Source organism: Octopus bimaculoides, chromosome 11, assembly GCF_046866305.1.
Source record: "Octopus bimaculoides isolate indiv1 chromosome 11, ASM4686630v1, whole genome shotgun sequence".
Taxonomy (NCBI): Eukaryota; Metazoa; Mollusca; class Cephalopoda; order Octopoda; family Octopodidae; genus Octopus; species Octopus bimaculoides.
In genome coordinates, this window is record NC_142938.1 from 44,205,080 (window position 1) to 44,225,813 (window position 20,734).

At 35.1% G+C, this 20,734-nt stretch overlaps 1 protein-coding gene across 4 annotated transcripts in view; it reads left to right on the plus strand.

Annotated features, from left to right (window-relative positions):
- The window catches only part of LOC106873169 (uncharacterized), a 204,373-nt gene that overhangs the window by 58,971 nt on the left and 124,668 nt on the right, over positions 1-20,734 (plus strand). For all 4 annotated transcript variants that reach the window (XM_089359896.1, XM_089359894.1, XM_089359895.1 and 1 more), the window contains exon 3: positions 19,324-19,489. In XM_089359896.1, coding sequence (XP_089216022.1) covers positions 19,324-19,489 — 166 coding nt within the window. The remainder of the gene's footprint in view (positions 1-19,323; positions 19,490-20,734) is intronic.

Sequence of the window (20,734 nt, forward strand, 5' to 3'; positions counted from 1 at the left end):
GGAAGAGGTAGGCCCAGGAAGACCTGGGCTGAGGTGGTGAGGCAAGACCTTCGTACATTGGGCCTCACCGAGGCGATGACTACTGACCGAGACCTTTGGAAATGTGCTGTGCGTGAGAAGACCCGGCAAGCCAAGTAAGATCGTTGCCAGTGCCCCTGGACTGGTTCTTGTGCGGGTGGCACATGAGATGCACCATTTTGAGCGTGGCCGTTGCCAGTACCGCCTGACTGGCTCCTGTAGGATTTTCGAGCGAAATCGTTGCCAGTGCCCCTGGACTGGCTTGTGCGGGTGGCACATAAAAGACACCATTTCGAGCGTGGCCGTTTTCGTGCGGGTGACACGTAAAAGCACCCACTACACTCTCTGAGTGGTTGGCGTTAGGAAGGGCATCCAGCTGTAGAAACTCTGCCAAATCAGACTGGAGCCTGGTGTTGCCATCCGGTTTCACCAGTCCTCAGTCAAATCGTCCAACCCATGCTAGCATGGAAAGCGGACGTTAAACGATGATGATGATGATGATGATGCAAATATCTTGTCCAATGTATCCCTTAAACTCCATACCACTTCAACTTAAACCCAATGACTGTACCTGCCTAGTTTACCTGGTACTCTCTTTCATTGTCTCAACACTAAGATCCTTTGTATTTTACCCTGCATCTCCTCAAAATGACTTCCCTCCTCATGTAACCTGTCTATTAATCTTCAATAATTGCAACTAAACATTTACTGTTCTAATATCACTCAGCTATATATTTATTTCTCAATGTATGAGGTTCTGTAAAGTCTATAGGAACTACTGTTTCTTAATTTAAGATAAGAAGATTAACTACACATCTGTTCTTCATTTACGTCTCATTTTATCCAAGAAGTCTGTTCCACCTCATCAAATTTTTAACTAGCTTACCTCTATGTCTTGTTTAGCATTCTTTGTATCAGTAATTACACATCAATCTAACATAGTTTTTCTGTCCATCAAATATATGGCTAAATTTATCACCTGAATGTGATTTGAAATTTATTTGGAGCAAAAAAGAGATCTAGAAATAGCAAAAAAAATTTCCTTTGCGTTACACTCTACTGTCTAAAAAAAAAAAAAGGAATACATTTAATGATATAGTCTTCTTCTACCTGATAAAGAAAATACAGATGTGGTGATTATAGTTAGAATGCTTTTGATCACAGGTCTACCTGGCAAGGCTAGCCTTGGACTAAGTAGCATCAGTAGAAATGAAAGATTAATATTTTTTAGTGAAGTATTTTTTACCTACTCCTACAGCTACTGCTGAGTTATTGGTATCAAGTGCATTCACCTCTAAAATATTTGTTCTAACAATTCGTATACATGTCTATCGTGATCATCATTTAACATCTGTTGTCCATGCTGGACAGTTTGACCAAAACTGGCATGTTGGGGAGCTGCGCCAGGCCCCAGTCTGATTTGGCATGGTTTGTATGGCTGGATACCCATCCTAACACCAACCACTTTACAGTGTTCTGGGTGCTTTTACATGGCACAGCACAGGTGCTTTTATGTGGCAACTGTACAGGTCTCTTGTAGGCCAATCCTCTCTAATCTGCTCTAACCTACACATGTCTACATTCAGAGCCAACATCTCACTACCATATAGAATTGCTGTCCATGTACATGCATCATACAAGCTTCCTTTCACTCAAAGAGAGAAACCTTTCATAGCCAACATAGGTAACAACTCTCTGAATTTCCTCCATCCTATTCTTATTCAAGCTATCACACTCTCTGTGCATCCTCCCCCACTACTAATTTGGTCCCTTAGGTAACAAATTATCTACTACCTCTAATGAGCCACCAGGACATTTGAGAGAATCAATTTCCTGAGTTTCTATAGGTTTCATGGATCCTGTGCATCTTCCACATACAAACACTACCTTCTCTGATAACCTTCCTATTAATCCACTGCACCTCTTGTGTATCTATATCTTACACTAGCTACACTGTAAGGAGTTTCTGTCTACACCTTTCCTACAAATTGAATAGGGCCACCTTCCTGAAAGGGGTAGGGTCCTGTCTGTTTTCTTGCTAACTGAGACTTTAGTATTTGCTAAGTTAACCTTAAGACCTTTAGATACCAGATTTTGCTTCCACATCTGGAATTTCTCTTCTAGCTCTGATATGGAATCAGCTATGAGGGCAAGATCATCAGCATATGTTAGTTCCCAGGGGCTTCTGGTCTTGAATTCCTGTTATGGCCTGGAGGACACTGAGGACTGAGCCTTGATAAACACCTGCCTGTACACTAAATTCTTTGCTGTGCTCGTGGTTAATTCTCACCCTACTAACAGTGTCTCTGTACATGGCCTGAACAATTTTGACCAGTCACTCGTCTATCCCTAGCCTCCTCAGAGCCCACCATATCATACAGCAGGGTACTCTATTGAAGGCTTTCTCTAGATCAATGAATGCCAAGTTTAATGGTTTATTCTTAGCTAAATCCTTCTCTTTTAGTTATCTATGAAAATAGTGTCAGTAGTGCTTCTTCCCTGGATGTAGCCAAACTGCATTTTGTCTGCTCCTAATTAGTTGGGCTATAACTTTTCCATAATTCTCATCACCTGGTCCAGGAGTTTGATGTCTCTATAATTGTTTCTATTTAAAACCTCACCTTTACCCTTGTAGCAGCTAACAAAAATGCTGCTTCACCAGTCACTGGGTATTACACTTTCCTGTATGAACTGATTAACTATGTGTGTGATTATCCTGTATCCTACATTACTGGATATTTTGAGCATCTCTGTTGTGACTCTTGATGGACCAACACTTTAAGCATTTAATTCAGCCATATCTGACTCAAATATTCTTCTTGTTTTATGTTCAAACTGGCCAGATCTGACCTCTCACACTTACCTTACAACACCTTTCTAAAAAATAATCACATCATTGAAATCTCAAAGTTATGAGATATTGTATGATTAATTTGAAACAGTGTGAATATATAAGCATTACATTCATCAAAGTAATCTGATTACTAAAAGTTTAAAGGTGTGTTGAACAGGGGTAGTAAACCTTTGATTATATGGTCATAAGTTCAAGCTTTGCTACAATCATTATGTTGTGTTCTCACTGTTTGTTTCAGTTTACTTATTGTTGTTGGCACTTCGTTGCTTACGACGTCGAGGGTTCCAGTGATCCGATCAATGGAACAGCCTGCTCATGAAATTAACGTGCAAGTGGCTGAGCACTCCACATACACGTGTACCCTTAATGTAGTTCTTGGGGATATTCAGCATGACACAGTGTGACAAGGCTGACCCTTTGAATTACAGGCACAACCGAAACAGGAAGTAAGAGTGAGAGAAAGTTGTGGTGAAAGAGTACAGCAGGGTTTGCCACCATCCCCTGCCGGAGCCTCGTGGAGCTTTTAGGTGTTTTCGCTCAATAAACACTCACAATGCCTGGTCTGGGAATCGAAACCGCGATCCTATGACTGCGAGTCCGCTGCCCCAACCACTGGGCCATTGCGCCTCCACAACTGGAGGCGCAGGTTACTTAAATGAATGCTATATACCATTCTCATTTGGGATATTTCAATCTGATTTCTGTACTCTTTAATAGGTAGTACTAGCATCAGTCTGAGTTGGGTACTAGTTTGTCAAGTGTTTTCTTATATTTCAGCTTGGTGATTTGAAATAGTTCTTTTTCATGGGCCAATGTTTTAATGTTCATTTTTCCTTGCTTGCAATAGTTGGATATTTATTGAGTTTATTGAGGCATGTTTTATGCCCTTCTTGTTGCCAACCCTCACCTATTTCCAAGGAAGGTAATATTTTCCTATGGCCAAATACATTTTCACAGAATGTTGGAAATGGACACAATTTACAACAATCACGCAAGGAGACACAAACACGTTTTTGTTAACCACATTCTCATGCCTGCACCTATATGCTGCCAAACATTAACTGAAATGTTTCAAACATTAGTAATTGAAACTTGCAAAATTCTGAACCAGCTAATCTACCTGATTAACTATGCTGTTACATTATTGTTTTTATTTGCTTTTTTTTTTTTTTTCCTTCTATCATGAAATTTTATTGGATTTACTACACACGTTTGCTATCACCATTTTAATGTTATACAAATCAAGTTAGTTTAAATGAAAATTCTAAACTAATGACAAACAAATCATTACCCTGAGGAAACATAGGAGCATAGTATACTGTATTCATTTAGCACACTTAAATTCTTATCAGATATTTATTTTATTTGTTAACTTGGGTACCTAGTTCCTTTACTTTGTTATAAATTCTTTGACAGTCTATTTCAATATTGTTTTAAATTATACCCATCACATAAAAATATTCTTTATATTTATTTGTGATTGATTATTGAATAAAATATTTTGCTGTTTTTCCCATCAGTAAAACCTAGATTTTTTTAATTCTTATCCCTTTAGCATTCAAACCAACCATATCAGGCCTAAATATCCTGTTTTATGTTCAAACTGACCAGATTAGGCCCCTCACACCTACCCTACAATGTCATTCTAAACATTAAAACATCATCAAATTTTCAAAGCTACAAGATAAAAGTATGATTAATTCAAAGCAATATAAATAAATAAGTATTACATCTGACAGAGGAATCTGAATACTAAAGGGTTAAATAAATGTCAATTGTTCTCTAATGTAGTTGTAATCTATTGCATTGGGAGCATGCTCAATACTGAGGAGATCTGAGGTATTTTAGCTCTTAGTCTGATTGTACCAGGACTCTTTGAGATTTTTAGCTGCACTTTATATATTTTAAAATTTGTGATGATACACATAACTCACTCTCTCTCTCTCTCTCTCTCTCTCTCTCTTATTTGGTCAATTTTCTTTACTATTTTCACTTGACTTCAAATGCTGTAAAAAAAATCTACTCACTAGGTCAATTCAATTTTAACTTTTTTGTTTCTTTTTTAAGTATTTGTGTGCATGTGTATGATTACAAATATAATCTTAGATTATATTGGTTGCAACTCCTAATTTACTAGGCTTAGCTATCTATCTGTGTAGATATTTTGGTTTTCTCTGTAACATTTAGTGGATTCTAATTACTCATTCTTTTGTTTCAAACATAACTAATCCAACTAAAAGCTGACTTGAGAATTTTTTCCATTTTTTCTTTTTCTTTTTTTTTTTTTCCTGTCCCAGCTTAAACCACATCAGATTCTTTTTCTTCCTTGTTCTGTGTGTATAGTGGGATCCACTTTTATATTGGTTTTAAGATATATTTATAAAATCTCCAGACAGACTATACTTATAAGCAGCTCTTATGTTTGTTAAACATTTTAATGGCATTTGACACTCTCCCCACCTCTCTCACATCTCTTTCTCAGCCATGATCTCTTTCTGTTGGATAGCTGGAGTAGTAGTGTCCTTTCAACTTACTGATATCCTGGATTGGTGCAATCATGTTGGTTGATATTCAGGGAAAATATGAGCAGCAAAAATTCCAGGCAGTAGCAGCTCTAAAGGTTTTAGAAATGTAATCATTGTAAGAACCAAGGATTGAGATACAGCAGGAATGATAAAAGGAGATTCATTTTTGAGTGGTGGGACATGCAGATAGCTAGGTCTCAAGCTAAGGCCATTGTGGGGGTTGAGGAAAAAAAAAGGGCAGAAAGGAAATAGCACACATGCATGTGTGTATGTGTGTGTGTGTGTGTGTGTACACAGAGAAGATATAGTGTACAATTTGTCAACCAAATAGCACATTTATAGGCCAGATTTATTCCCATACTGCATCATTTTTCTCTGTTTCCCTAAATTTTAATTAATCTGTTTTATACATGTTGTCACAGTTGCCTGCTTATAGAGTTTAGATATCCCCAGAGCGAGTGTTTTCTTTTTCCTTCCCTACTAATTGTGTGGATAAATCTCAGTTACTTTTTCAACTCACCCTATTAAATATGTGGAACACTTCTGTATTTATAGTAAAGGACACTTGCCAAGGCATAATGCTGTGGGATTAAACCTGGAATCTTGGAGTTGTGAACTTAAATCACATGTCTACACTTGTTGACTTTTTTGCTCTTAAGAAAAACTATTTACTTAAAATTTAACGACTTCATAAATTAGAAAATATGTATATCGGTTTAAAATTTCTATTGAAAATCAATGATAAAATAACATATCAGTGAATTAATTCTAAGCTAAAATATTTCCTAAAAAAAAATTATAATTTATAAAATATGAACAATTATTGCACAAATTTTTGGAACTATGTATTGGAGGGAAAAGCACAAAGATCTATGTTGTTCCAGGCAAAATATATTATGAAAAATATGAACTCAGAAAAATTTAACCCTTTAGCATTCAGATTATGCTGTCAAATGTAATGCTTATTTATTCACATTATTTTGAATTAATCCTGCATTATCTTGTAGCCTTGAGATCTCAATGGTATGATTGTTTATTTTTAGAATATTGTAAGGTGGGTGCAAGTGGTCATATCTGGCTGGTTTGAACATAAAACAGGTAGAATATTTGGGTTGGATAGGATCACATTAAATGCTAAAGGGTTAAACAATATATAGTAACAAAATTATTACTGTTGCAGTGTTATTAGTTGTATTAGTGGGTTATTGAAATAAGATTTTCAGAAGTATATCTGCAGAAACTAAGTACATTTCATTCTTTTGATCTTACCATTTCAGTATTACATTTTACTTCTGAATTGTTTCAATGTATTAGTCAGATAATATGCAACCTCAAGCAATACAATCTTACAGGCACACTTTTGAAATATAATATAAATGTTTCATCTATTATGACTATCATAGAAAAATGTAATGTTATTATAGTGATTTTAAACTCTTCATTACACATCAGTTAGCTCAAACAATGACCACACATTTACAAACAGAAAATGGGTAAAATTAGGTTTTGTATATGGTGTGCATTACCAAATGAATAAATGTAGTTGTTGTGCAGTAGTGTCTAGAAAATGGTAGGAGGATGTGAGTGTAGTATTTTGTGGATGTGTCAGAAGGTCATATAATGAGGGTAAGAAGACAGGTCCCTGAGTTAATCCATCTAAAAATTTGAAGTTTCTGAAAGTGTTTTGTATACTACATAGGCTTGGTAACCTGACAGGTTTTGTGTTGCTTCTTGAAAATGTTGAGAATTTTTCAGTGAATAGTAGGGAATATAGTTGAAAACATTGATGTAGTTAAAACCATACATCCTGGTGGTTTTTGTTGTTGAAACCATCATATATTTTCATTTTTTGATTTGTAAATCATTGTAGTGGTTGAGGGCTGGATCAGTATTGGGATTTGCAAGAGTAGGAAGGGTGTACAAAAGAGAGTGATAGATATTTTGTAATCCAGATATTAAGTGTGTCATTTTCTGTGATATTGTCTCCTTTGTTGTGGTGTTTGTTTGGTGTTGTGCATATATTGGGGGTTTTATCGTGACATAGGTAGAGTGTGAGCATTATTGTCGATGCTACTAATTCTCTATATGAGATGGTATTAAAAGGTTCCAGGACTAGTTATGTTTAATAAAAAATAACTTATTTACCTAAGTTTTAATATCATCTCCTTTGAAATAGTCACCTTGCACAGCAATACACCAGTCCTAATGTTCCTGCCACCTTTGGAATCTGACCTGGAAGTCGTTTTCTGTAAGTGAGTTGAGGACCTTTTGTGATTCACTCTGGATCGTGACAATAATGTTAAAACGGTGACCTTTGAACTGTATTTTCATCTTGAGGAAGAGGTAGAAGTCTTTAGGTGCTAGATCTGGTGAATAGGGCAGGTATAGAAGCAGTACCATGATACCATGTTTTTGGTGAGGAACTCACAAGTGAGGAGAGCTCAGTGAAGAGTCCAATTCTTTGCACTCCACAGACCCAGTCACTCTCACTGAATGTCCTCCCTCAAATGCTTAAAAACATCACAGTAGAACTCTCATTTGACAGTCTGGCCCTGAGGGACAAATTCTGGATGCAGAATATCACATTTCTGGGGACGATGCTTGTAACAGGTCTTCCCGATCGCTCATTATCTTCCAGAGATGTTCTTCTGCTTTTGAAGCACCCATGCCACTTGAAACATTGCATATGACCCATTGCCTCATTGCCGTAAGCTAGCCAAAGTATGCTCAAGGTCTATGTAACAGACTTTTCAAGTTTAACGCAAAATTTCACATTAGCTCTTTGTTCCTGCGCAGATTACAGCATGCACATGATCACAAAAACACAAATTTCATTACTTGTCAAGTAAACAGCAATGTTACTCAGCACACTGCCTTGTGAAAATCACTGCTAGCTCTCACTGCATGCAACTGTGTGCTGCCATCTGTTGGTGCACTACAGAATTAGTCCAGAAACTTTTTGATACCACCTCGTACAGTGTTTTACAGTTAGTTTTGTGGTTTATGTTGGACTCTGTTTGCTAGTTTTCTTGTTGAATGTACCTAATGCAGTGTTTATGTTGATGATATGATGTTATTGAATTTTGAAAAACCTTGATTTCTATTTTTTGATAGATCACATTCCATTGTACTTTTTAAAAAAGTTTGTATAAGTGTATTATGATGATAAATAGATGGTATGGGGATTGGTGTGCCAAGTGGGTGTAGTCAGTAGGTGTGTGGCTCAGGAGATATCTACGGAAAAGTTACTGCAGTTGCCTCATTGAGGTGTGTATGTCAGTGTGGATTGTTTAGAATGTAGAGGGAGTTTGTTCTTTTGTGATTAGTATTATTTGAAAACCTGGAGGTATTAAGTACATTGAAGTCTCTCTCTCAATGATACTGTATGTGCAAGCGTTAGTGCTCCAGTAGGAGTGTATAACCTAGTGGGACACTTGGTGAGGCTGATGGTATTTCTGTCATAAGACCACTTCTGGTTTAAAAGAGCCTGTCCTGTCCTATATAATTTCAAAAACTCAATGTTTTGGTAGCAGCAATGTTTCCTGAGGTGCTACCTGAATGTCATGATGATAAAATCTTTTGGTGTCAAAAAGGTATTCTTAATATTTTAGTGTTGTATTGCAGATGTTTTTAGGGGTTTTTTTTTTTGTTTTTTCTCACGTTTGTGTGCAAAGCATTCATTTTTAAATGCACTTTATGTGAACCTGTGACATTTGCAAAGGAGATAACAAAGGTATTTTTTTGTTTTTAATCTATGTTGTTATTGGTGCAGGCATGGCTGTGTGGATAAGAAGTTTGCTTCTCAACTTCATGGTTTCAGATTCACTGCAGAACATCTTGGGCAAGTGTCTTCAACTATAGCCTCGGGCTGACCAAAACCTTGTGGGTTTGGTAGACAGAAACTGAAAGAAGTCCGTCGTGTGTGTGTTTGCACGTGCGCACAATTGTTGGTGTCTCCTCTTGACATCACACGAGAGTTGTAAATGGTGTTACTGTCATACAAACAGTATCATTCATTTCCAATATTCTTCAAAAACATATCTAGCCATGAACAAATATCACCTTACTTGGAAACAGGTGAGGGTTAGCAATAAGAAGGGCACTTAGCCATAGAATAATCTGCCTCAATTTAGTCCATCTGACCCATGCAAACATGGAAAAGTGGATGTCAAAATGATGATGATGATTTTGCTGTCAATGTTGTTGTTATCCTGCTGTAAATTTGTTTATTTTTCTGGATTATTTGTAAATGTGGGTGTTTGGTGGTAGTATATGGTAGACTTTGTAAGAAACTTCCATTTACAGATGCTTTAAAGCCATTTCAGAGAAATTCATAGCCACTGTAGTTCTCTGAATGCATTTGTACAAGCTATAAATATTTGTGTACTAAGTATGTCATTTGACTGGTCTTCTAGTTACAACCATCTCGTCTTTTCTGTCATAGTATATTCAATATTAGTCTGTCTTGTATATTTAGCTATTTTGAAAACAGTAGGTTAGTATCAATTTCTTGCCGTTCAAATGACCACTTGAAGATTTTTTCATTAGTTTATGTCATCATCATCATCATTGTTTAACATCTGCTTTCCATGCTAGCATGGGTTGGACAATTTGACTGAGGACTGGTGGACCAGGTGGCTACACCAGGCTCCAATCTAATTTGGCAGAGTTTCTACAGCTGGATGCCCTTCCTAACGCCAACCACTCCGAGAGTGTAGTGGGTGCTTTTACGTGCCACTGGCATGAGGGTCAGTCAGGCGGTACTGGCAACAGCCAAGCTTGAAATGGTGTATTTTACGTGCCACCTGCACAGGAGCCAGTTCAGCGGCACTGGCAACGATCTAGCTCGAATGTCTTTTCACATGCCACTGATACAAGTGCCAGGAAGGCAACGTTGGTAACGATCACACTCAAATGGTGCTATTTACATGCCACCTGCACGGAAGCCAGACAGCTGATGCTCTGGCAACGATCACGCTCCGACGGTGCTCTTAGTGCTCCACTGGTACAGGTGCCATCACTATTTCGCTTTCACTTGCCCCAACAGGTCTTCGCAAGCCGAGTTTAGTGTTCAATGAAAGAGACGTTGGCATGGGTACCAGTCCACAAATTTAGTTTGATTTTGATTTCACTTGCCTCAACAGGTCTTCGCAAGCGGAGTTTAGTGTCCAATGAAGGAATGTTACATGTAAGTGGGCTGACTACATCCCTGGCAGAGGCCTTGGATTTTGGTCTCACTTGGCTTGCCAGGTCTTCTCACGCATAGCATATTTCCAAAGGTCTCAATCACAAGTCATTGCCTCAGTGAGGCCTAATGTTCGGAGGTCATGCTTCACCACCTCATCCCAGGTCTTCCTGGGCCTGCCTCTTCCACGGGTTCCCTCAACCGCTAGGGTGTGACACTTTTTCACACAGCTATCCTCATCCATTCTCGCCACATGTCCATACCAGCGCAATCATCTCTCTTGCACCCCACAACTGATGCTTCTTAGGTTCAACTTTTCTCTCAAGATACTTACACTCTGTCGGGTGTGCACACTGACATTACTCATCCATTGGAGCATACTGGCTTCATTCCTTGTGAGCTTACGCATGTCCTCAGCAGTCACGACCCATGTTTCACTGCCATGTAGCATGGCTGTTCGTACACATGCGTCATACAGTCTGCTTTTTACTCTGAGTGAGAGGCCCTTTGTCGCCAGCAGAGGTAAGAGCTCTCTGAACTTTGCCCAGGCTATTTTTATTCTAGCAGCTACACTTTCAGCACACCCTCCCCCACTACTAACTTGGTCACCCAGATAGCGGAAGCTGTCAACTACATCTAGTTTTTCTCCCTGGAATGTGACAGAGGTTGTTTTCTGCGCATTTTCAGTGTTTATTGTACCTGAACATCTGCCACATACAAAAACTAACTTCCTAGTTAACCTGCCTTTCATATTGCTGCACCTCTCACGTGTCCATAGCTTGCACTGGGTACATCTTATAGCGTTTCTACCTACACCTTTTCACCAATCTAAATGTTGCATTGAGCTGGAAGTCTTTACGTCAAAAGGTAATTTAGCCAAGTACAAAACTGAAATATGTATAATCAAGTAATACACTTGAAGGTAGTGCCCCAGCATTGCTGCAACTCAGCTAGTAATACAACAAAATCTCCTTGTCAGATAATGAATTTTTAAATAAAAATTATAAAATTTACATAAACATGTCAATGAGCCTAACAAGAAGTCAACAGTTGGTTGAACTCAAAATCATTCATCATTATCATTACATTTAATTTTTTCCTGCTGGCATCACTTGAATAAGCCAGCTGGATGCACTACCTGTCACCAACCCTAACCTGTTTTTCATGCAAGACACTTTTGTTCCACTGGCCTATATAAACCCAACATTGTCACTGAAGTGCTGTCAAGTGAAGACATACAGAAAGTAAATATTCAAATAAACACGTACACGCCCATTCATTCATTTATTTGCTACCCATTATTTTCTATGCTATCTTGGGTTGGATGGAGACACCTTCAGACTGACCAATGCCTTGTGAGTGAATTTGATAAATAGAAACTGCATGGAAACCTCTTCCTGAATTATTTTAATTTAATGTTTTTAATTTTCCCTAAATTATAATTAAATTAGAGATATTCATTTGACAATCCAATAATTTATTTATATTACAATATTACATTAAATACTATGAATGTAATATATATTACATAACATAATATCATATAACATAAATAATTATAAAAACCATAAAAGGCCAACAAATTGTTTCGATTTTTATATATTTTTTCTGATATACATAATCACAGTTCCATTATATATATAGTCACTTCAGGGTCTTGGCTTTAGAAAAAGACGAAATTCCATGTGAAAGGATGGCTGAATTGTAAAAATTAATTCAAATGTCTGTGTTATGAGCGTGAGCGTTAACTATTCAATCATACATCAATTACAATTAAAAAACAACAAAAACATTGTAACGGATGATACAATCAAGTAAGTGCAATCAACAATCATCAAAATTTACTTCATTACATTTCAAACACATACCAATTGAAACCCTTACATGTCCAAGGTAGTCGCTTGTCATCATAACATACAACAATAAAATTTTTACAATCCAGCCGTCCTTTCACACGGAATTTCATCTTTTTCTAAAGCCAAGACCCTGAAGTGACTATATATATATATAATGGAACTGTGATTATGTATATCAGAAAAAATATATATAAGTCGAAACAATTTGTTGGCCTTTTATGGTTTTTATAATTATTTATGTTATATAATATTATGTTATGCTATATATTATATTCATAGTATTTAATGTAATATTGTAATATAAATAGATTATTGGATTGTCAATTGAATATTTCTATATTTAACTTATCTTTATAATTGAATTATACCAATATTTATATGGTATCCAACTGAAGTACCAGTGAATTGGATGTTTAACACACCTCTTTGAAGGATTTTTTTCCCTCAGATTGTTACTTTAAGGTATAATTAAGATTATAATTTTTTTTTACTATTTTATATTTTAAAATGTAATTTTTTTTAATATCTGCATCTACATTGTGCTTTAATTTGTTTGAGCTCCAACTGACATCAAGTGTTTTGAGGTATGTACATGGTGCCAGACTGGATTAAAGATAGGAATCTTTGATGACAATTAAAGATGAAGCCTAGCAAAATATCATGTAGATATAAATATTTTAATGTTTCATCTCTAATGATCAAAGTAATTGTCAAAAACATTTTAATCATACATTTGCTGAATTACATAGTATAATGCTTATGTTATAATTCCTGGATATATTTGAACTTGACTATGCACATTGTACTATGCATTTAAATCAGCCATATCCAGCCTAAGTATTCTACTTATTTTATGTTCACACTGATCACATCCAGTCTCTCACACCTATCTTACAAAGTGATTCTAAAAATAAACAGTCACATCATCAAAATCTTGAAGCTACAAGATAATGCATTATTAATTCAAAACAATGTGAATATATATGCATTACATTTAACAGTGTAATCTGAATGCTAAAGGGTTAAATATGTAGTCTAGCTCCCTATTCTCTGTGTTGCTGTATTAATTCCTCCATACAAACATTAATACAAATAGTATTATACTGTACTTAGTGGTGCTATTGATCTTGTATATATTCTTATTATAATTATCGAACATCCTGCAAACACCTCTGATCTATTCAAATTCTACACCAAATACTTGTTACCCTGTGATTTCTACTTAATGACCTCCCAGAATCAATTACAACAATCACTATTCATTGATTTAAATTAAACTGTAGTTTGTTATTTTATAGCAGTATTGCTATGAAATAAGTTTATTTTATAGCAGCAGTCTTTCTGACATTTTAAAGCTGTTCATTATTTATATGAACAGATGAAACGTTTAAATAGAGATCAAAATTTTTAACTCCCTCAAAATAGATTTTTTTAAAAACTGACTTCTATCTATTTTGAAGGATTATGTCTTTCAAATTTAACTTAACATTATGTTCAACCAAAAAGGTCGTCATTATATATTGTAGCTAATAACTAGTGCCAACTATTCAACCTTTAACTATTTACTGTTTTACCACTTGCATCATCATCAGCTCTCTACTACTAAATTCACCAATATTACTATGTTTTATACTCATCAGTACATCCTAACTCTTTTGTCATATGACTGTTCCATTACAGCAGTAAAATGTGACCTCTATTTTGTTTGGCCTTACATCAAATGTTTTTTTTTTTTAATATATTAAACTTCTCATCTGAAGTTGATTTCACTTTGGAATTGGCACTCTCCTGCGTTGTACTTCTTAATAATCGTCAATTTTACATAATCACTACAGTGATCATCCACTCCATCCCTACTGCTATTATCACTATATTTGACTAGTGGCTAATGAATAAACCTTCAACTCCAACTGTGTGTTCAGTTATGTAGGAGGATTTAGTTGAAAGTTGAAATGGTTAAGGAGTTAAGGTTTTAAATTTCTATCATTCTACCATTTTTTATCTTTTCATTTGTGACAGTAATCTCAATTGCCTTCTTTATAAAATTAATACATTAATAAAGAGACAATTGACTGCGGTTTGAAAATTTTTTATTCCTACCAAAGTCAGTTTAAGATTATTGCTACATGATTTTTACAATCTTGGAATAAATAAATAAATAAATAAACACACACACACACACACACACACACACACACACACACACACACACACACACACACACACACACACACACACACACACACACACAAGTGAACATGTGAAAGAAGGTAGTACTCAACACATTTGGTAGGGGTTACAGATATTTTCAATATCTTCATGACTTAGTTTTGTAAGCACATAGGTCACAACACATCTATTTCATCAGAGGCTTGAGCACATCCTACTCAACCATGAAGGATTGTTAAGTGGAGTTTAGTTAAACTGTTATTAAGACATATATATATTGTATTTGGTTTAATCATTGTGTAAAATTTGATTAGTATTTCCACAGCACATACACATCAGTTTTTATTAAGTAAAATTATATGCATATCCATCCACATATATATGGTGTAACTATGGCTGCAACATGGTTTATGGTCTCATCCCATTCTGTGTTATCTTAGGCATGTGTCTCCTACTGCAGCCTTGGGATGACTGCTTTGTTAGTAAAATTGGTATGTGAAAACTGTATGAAAACCCATTGCATGTGTAAATGCATGTGCATATTTTTGTGTCTTCAACACCATTTTAATGATGAGGAAGATATGTTTATATCTCCCTGAAACTGCATATCCTGTGGTCCAGCAGTTTTGTTAGTGTCAGTGTGTTAAGATCAGTAAAATAGAAAATCCTTACTTGGTGACAAGAAGGGCATCTGATTGTAGATTTGTCAACCTCAATAAGGCTTGTTTGTAAAGTTTATCAATGTTACGTACAACTATTAATGTAACATACGATTATATTAACACTAAACATTTTTCAATCTTGTTAGACCTTTTCAGCAAAGCACTTTAGGCTGTGATAAAAGGATCACTAAATAGATGTACAATAGTGTACATAAGTAGGCATGAAAAATTAACATATTAAGAAAACTAAATATATCACTGATGTTAATTACTCAGACTCCAGTGAAGTCTATACTTGGCTGAGGTCTAATAATACCAAATCAGCTCTAATATATTTGCCAAAATGATTAAAATAACATTGATTATTGATCTAATGTTGCATTTTCCTCACCACATAAGTATTTCTAATTAGATTTTTTATGCTGACTGCATTAAATATGTTAATACTAACTTGATATATAGTAGACACTTTGTTGTTATTCTATCCAAGAATTGTATAAACATTGGAACTCCTCTTCAGTTATGTTATTTGCATGTAACAATTAAATGTTAAATGAAATTAATCTCTTGTTATCCCATCTGATGACTATTATATGAATTGTTAGTTTAATTTGTAATGACCATACTGAAACCTTCCACTTACCTCTTTTTGAGTGTGTGTATGTGTAAGAAATAGAGAGATGCTCCATTTGATGTTCTAAGGATGTTGTCATTTTTTCTTTTGTCTTAAATTAAGAGCTTGTAGTTAATAGAAGCTACCTATTTTATTAAATAGCCCATACAATTCTATTTTACTTAACCTATGACAATCTTTGACTCATATATTTTCACCATTATTATAGAAATATTTAATGAAGGATTCTATATTAATCTAATTGTATTTCTAACAGGTGTGAATTGTGCAGAGGTGGTGGGGTGTCCACCAAAATATTTCAAATGATTTTAATAAAATATTGTAACTCTTTTCTTAGTATAATGAGCTAATTTTTCATTTCATTATCGATAATGGACATTTGAATATATAATAAGCAACCAGACAGCAATTAATTTGTCTTTAACAACCCTGAGGTATAATTTGCAAACTTTTGTCTGTCTATTGTTGTTTCACTACATTTTGGTCAATATTCCAATAGACTTGTCTATTTTTGGTGGTCACTTGCAAAGCATTTTACAAGAAGCATGTCAAATTATTTTTCTTTAGCATGATCAGTTAATGACAAAAGAAACAACTAAATATTTGGCTTACTGCTTATATGCTTTGCTTGTTCCATAGTTTCATGTTATTATTTATAACTACCATAGTGCTGATTTTATCTTGGCTGTTCATGTTGTTGGAAAGGCCACATGAGCTCTTACTGAGAACTACAATACTGAAGTGGTAAATTGATTGCTTTGACACACACTGACATAGAAAATGTCTGCTTTCTCATTACATATTTCACTTGAGGAATTACAGGTTCAATTGGTTCTACAAGTTTCATACAAAGAACTCTAAGCTACATGTGAAGCAGTCCGTCATCCATGCTCTCAACCTTAAATCTTGTAACTACCTGAGTAAAATTGTTGTAGGGTCAGTATGTTCAGATGAAACAAACTGGAGCAATTTCTTGTAGAGGTTGCTTTGCAGAAATAGAAAATTTAGGTACCTAAATGCAGAGAATTCAACTTCCAACTAGAGACTTCATGAAATTTCCCCTCTCTGGCCATATATACTCTAAAAGCAAAACTCTTCATGTTCAATATCTCCTGACTGTAAATATCCACCAATTTAAGATTTGCTTCTTAACATCAAACTAGTTAGTACATATTGCAAGTCAACAAATTCTAGAACAATCATTGACCAAACTGTTCAGCAAGACTGATTTCATGTTGCCAACTGCTACATTGTTTCATGTCAAAGTGACATCTGGTATAGCTGTCAAACAAGACTTGTACATTCTTTCCATTATTTAATTGGTTATTGTTATGCCATAGGTCTGTACAAGTAAAACTGATGGGGAATACTCAATGCCTGTTCTTACATTTAAATAAAATCTTCTCAAAGACAAGACTGCATAGAGATTTGTTTTCCATTTTAAAACCAAACTTAATATGCCCTATGTAGTAATGCTTATATATGTGAAAAGGTGCACACTTAAGATGTTAAGTATAGTGAAGGAAGGCTGGCTGTCCTAGAGGATAACACTCTACAACCTTTGATCTGTCATAAAGCTAATCATCTCACAATGGTCTCTTCTACATGTTTTCCTTGTATACAGTTTCCAAGGTACTGCCTTCTCCTACCGCTCCTTACTGTTCAGCAACACCAGACTCATTAACTGTACTAACTTCTCCAGGTTACTACCAATCCCCAAGTCATCAAAGGCCAAATAAGGCTGTATGTACTGCTTTCCCCTTTTCCTTCTCAGCATAATGAAAACAAAATCTATTTTATGATGAGATCATAGCTCAGTCTGAACAATTATAAAAGAATGAATAAATACACGATTCTCCACCCAGTGGATGTATATATTTCACTGCAACAAGTGAAGAAAAGAAAGAAGCCTATTAGATTGATTTAAGGTCTATTGAGTCCAAAGTATTTAAAGGCAAAGTTGACTTTACCTGACAGGATTTGAATTCAGGATAGTGAAACACACCAAACTTTATATACTTCAAAATCTAACCAAGCCAGATTTTGTGGCAATATTTTTGAAAAGGACTTCTACTGATACTACATCTATTGATGCAACAAGATTCTAAAATTTATTAGAATAATTCATTAGCATAACTCCGTGTTTTTGGAATATTAATAACTGAAAATTTCTGAAACAACCAAGATGGTATTTTGGTATAGATTCCATCATTGAGGGAAATAGTTAAAAACACTTGTGTATTATCATAGCTATTTCCCACCCACTGATTTATAAAATTATTTCTTCATTCTCACAGTTATTTACAAATATCCTCCTCCCCTCCCTCCTTCCTTTTCATCTAAATGGGAGAAAGTTTTTTTTAGTTTTTTTTTTTTTTTTTCATACTGTGTGTATTTCATAGCTAACTTTATTGTTATTACAAGGGTTGATTGCCCACATCCTTATTCTGACCTTATGGTTACTTATGCGACCTTGTTTCATTAAAAATTGTGTAACCCTGTTATCTTTGGCATATGTATGGTGAGAAAAGAGATGTATATATGTGTGTGTGTTATACGCACACATTTGTATGTTTGCATAATGATTTTTAATCCACGTTTTTGACAGCAAATTTTTTACTTATATATAAATATATATATATATATATATATATATATATATATATATATATATACACACATCATCATTTAATGTCTGTTCTCCATGCTGGCATGGATTGGATAGATTGGCAGAATCTGACAAGCCAGAGGACTGCATCATGCTTCAATGTCAGTTTGGTGCAGTTAAAGCCAACCAATTTATAGTGTGTACTGGGTTACTGGGTGCTTTTTTCATGGCATCACCACTACTGAGTCCATCTTGCATTTAAAAAAATGTTAAATGGCTTCTGAATACCAACATATGTAAGCATGCATATACAACATAGTGAATGCATACAAGTGTATTTTTATGTAGAATATATATTTATTAATACAATCTTATGTTTTCACAAAATAAAATGTTTCTGAAAGTTCACACAATCGCCATAGGTGAATGTACACCACATGCACACACTTCTCATGCTCTAGTGATCAGTATGAGATGGAACAAAAATGTATAACATGGAGAATTATTTTGCCTTTATGGCTCAATGTTCAATATATTTTGGTATTTCATCTACATATGAGGTCAAAAGGTACAGGAAGATAGTGACTGTGTAATATCAAAATATTAGCCATTTACTGAATTATTGATTAAATTTCAAACATCAAGTATGCATTTTTGTAATGAATAGGAAATCATTTGCTTTTCAGTAATTAATATTTGTAGTTTATGAGTAAGTATTGCCTACCTTGTCTACCCAGTGAGCATGTGTTTGGTATACATGAGGTGGAAGATCTCAATTATATGTTTCAATTTTCTTTTCCTATTTCTTTCAGGTTGTTATTAATTGTGCAATTTTAAAAGGACTTAAATACAACAGAGCAACACAAACGTTCCACCAATGGCGAGACAGTCGATTAGTCTATGGGCTTAACTTCACAAGCAAAGAAGATGCTGATAGTTTTGCACAGGCAATGCTCAGTGCGTTAGAAACCCTCGAATGTAAGTTACATTATAATTATTACTTTTAGTGGTGGTTCGTCTGCCTACTCAAAATAACTGGCATGGAAAGTATGATAACTTTGAGGTTAAAGCTTAACTGTGTTATCCTTCTAGACAAGGCATATAACGTTCAATTCAGTTTCCCTAGTTGACAACAAGTATCAATTCAAGAATGAATGGTTATTTGTATAAAGCAGTTTGTCCAATAAAATGGAAATTTGCAAAAAATCACACTATTTATGCTAGCATTGCAAAACTGATGTTAAGCAGCAAAAAAATATATTTGTTAATAGTTATGGATATAGTGCAAAGGATGATATGCATAACCTTAATTTGCTTAATAGTATATTGTAAGTTCTGTATTGGCTTTTTCTTTTCCCTTGCAAACAAATTGTGCTTATCAGTTTTGCCTTTTGTTTCTAAGATGTACTAAATTATTTGTAATAATTTGTTATTTAATTAAAACACTCCCCAGTAAAATTGACTTTGTGCCTACACAAATTAACATAATTATTATAGCAGTGAAATTGATAAAAATGGTGTAAATATGGTTTATGGTGTCTAGTTGGCACTTTGTTTTTTTAAGACATTCCATCACTACTGGTTATACATCCATTTTCAGTAACCACATAGTTGATATATGCTTTTCAACCTTGTATTGCTCCACAGGTATTACCATATCAAGAATTTTAGGCACTTTCTTCCTACTCTTTATCATATAGTGATAGTAGATGTTGAATCTTAGAGAATTTTCAAGATTTTATACTTAATTAGACTAGAAGACCAGTGTTCATCATCATCATCATAACTTCTCCTGAGTTATCTGTTACATCTCAGCTCCATTCTGCAGCTTAGAGATGCAACACTTTCTTCAATACATATGCTGTTCTACTTATTGCTGCCAACTGAGTACTTCCTATGAAGTTTAGTATTTGCAGCTTTTCATGCCAGAATATTGCTTTCTTTGACATGATCCCAAGTGCACTGATCACAATAGGTACCACACTCACTTTTGAGTTTTCATGGATGCATTTCATTTCCAATGCTAGGCCTTGGTACTTCCTGACTTTCTCACTCTCTGTCTTCCTCAATATTCTGGTCTGCAGGTATAGCAATGTTGATGAAAGGTCATTCTTTGGACTCCCTCCATAAGGGAGTGCTATCTGGTCAGTTATATTGCAGCTTCTTATCTGTGTATATTAACATATCCCATGTGAGTTTCACATGATCATTCTCTTCTACTGC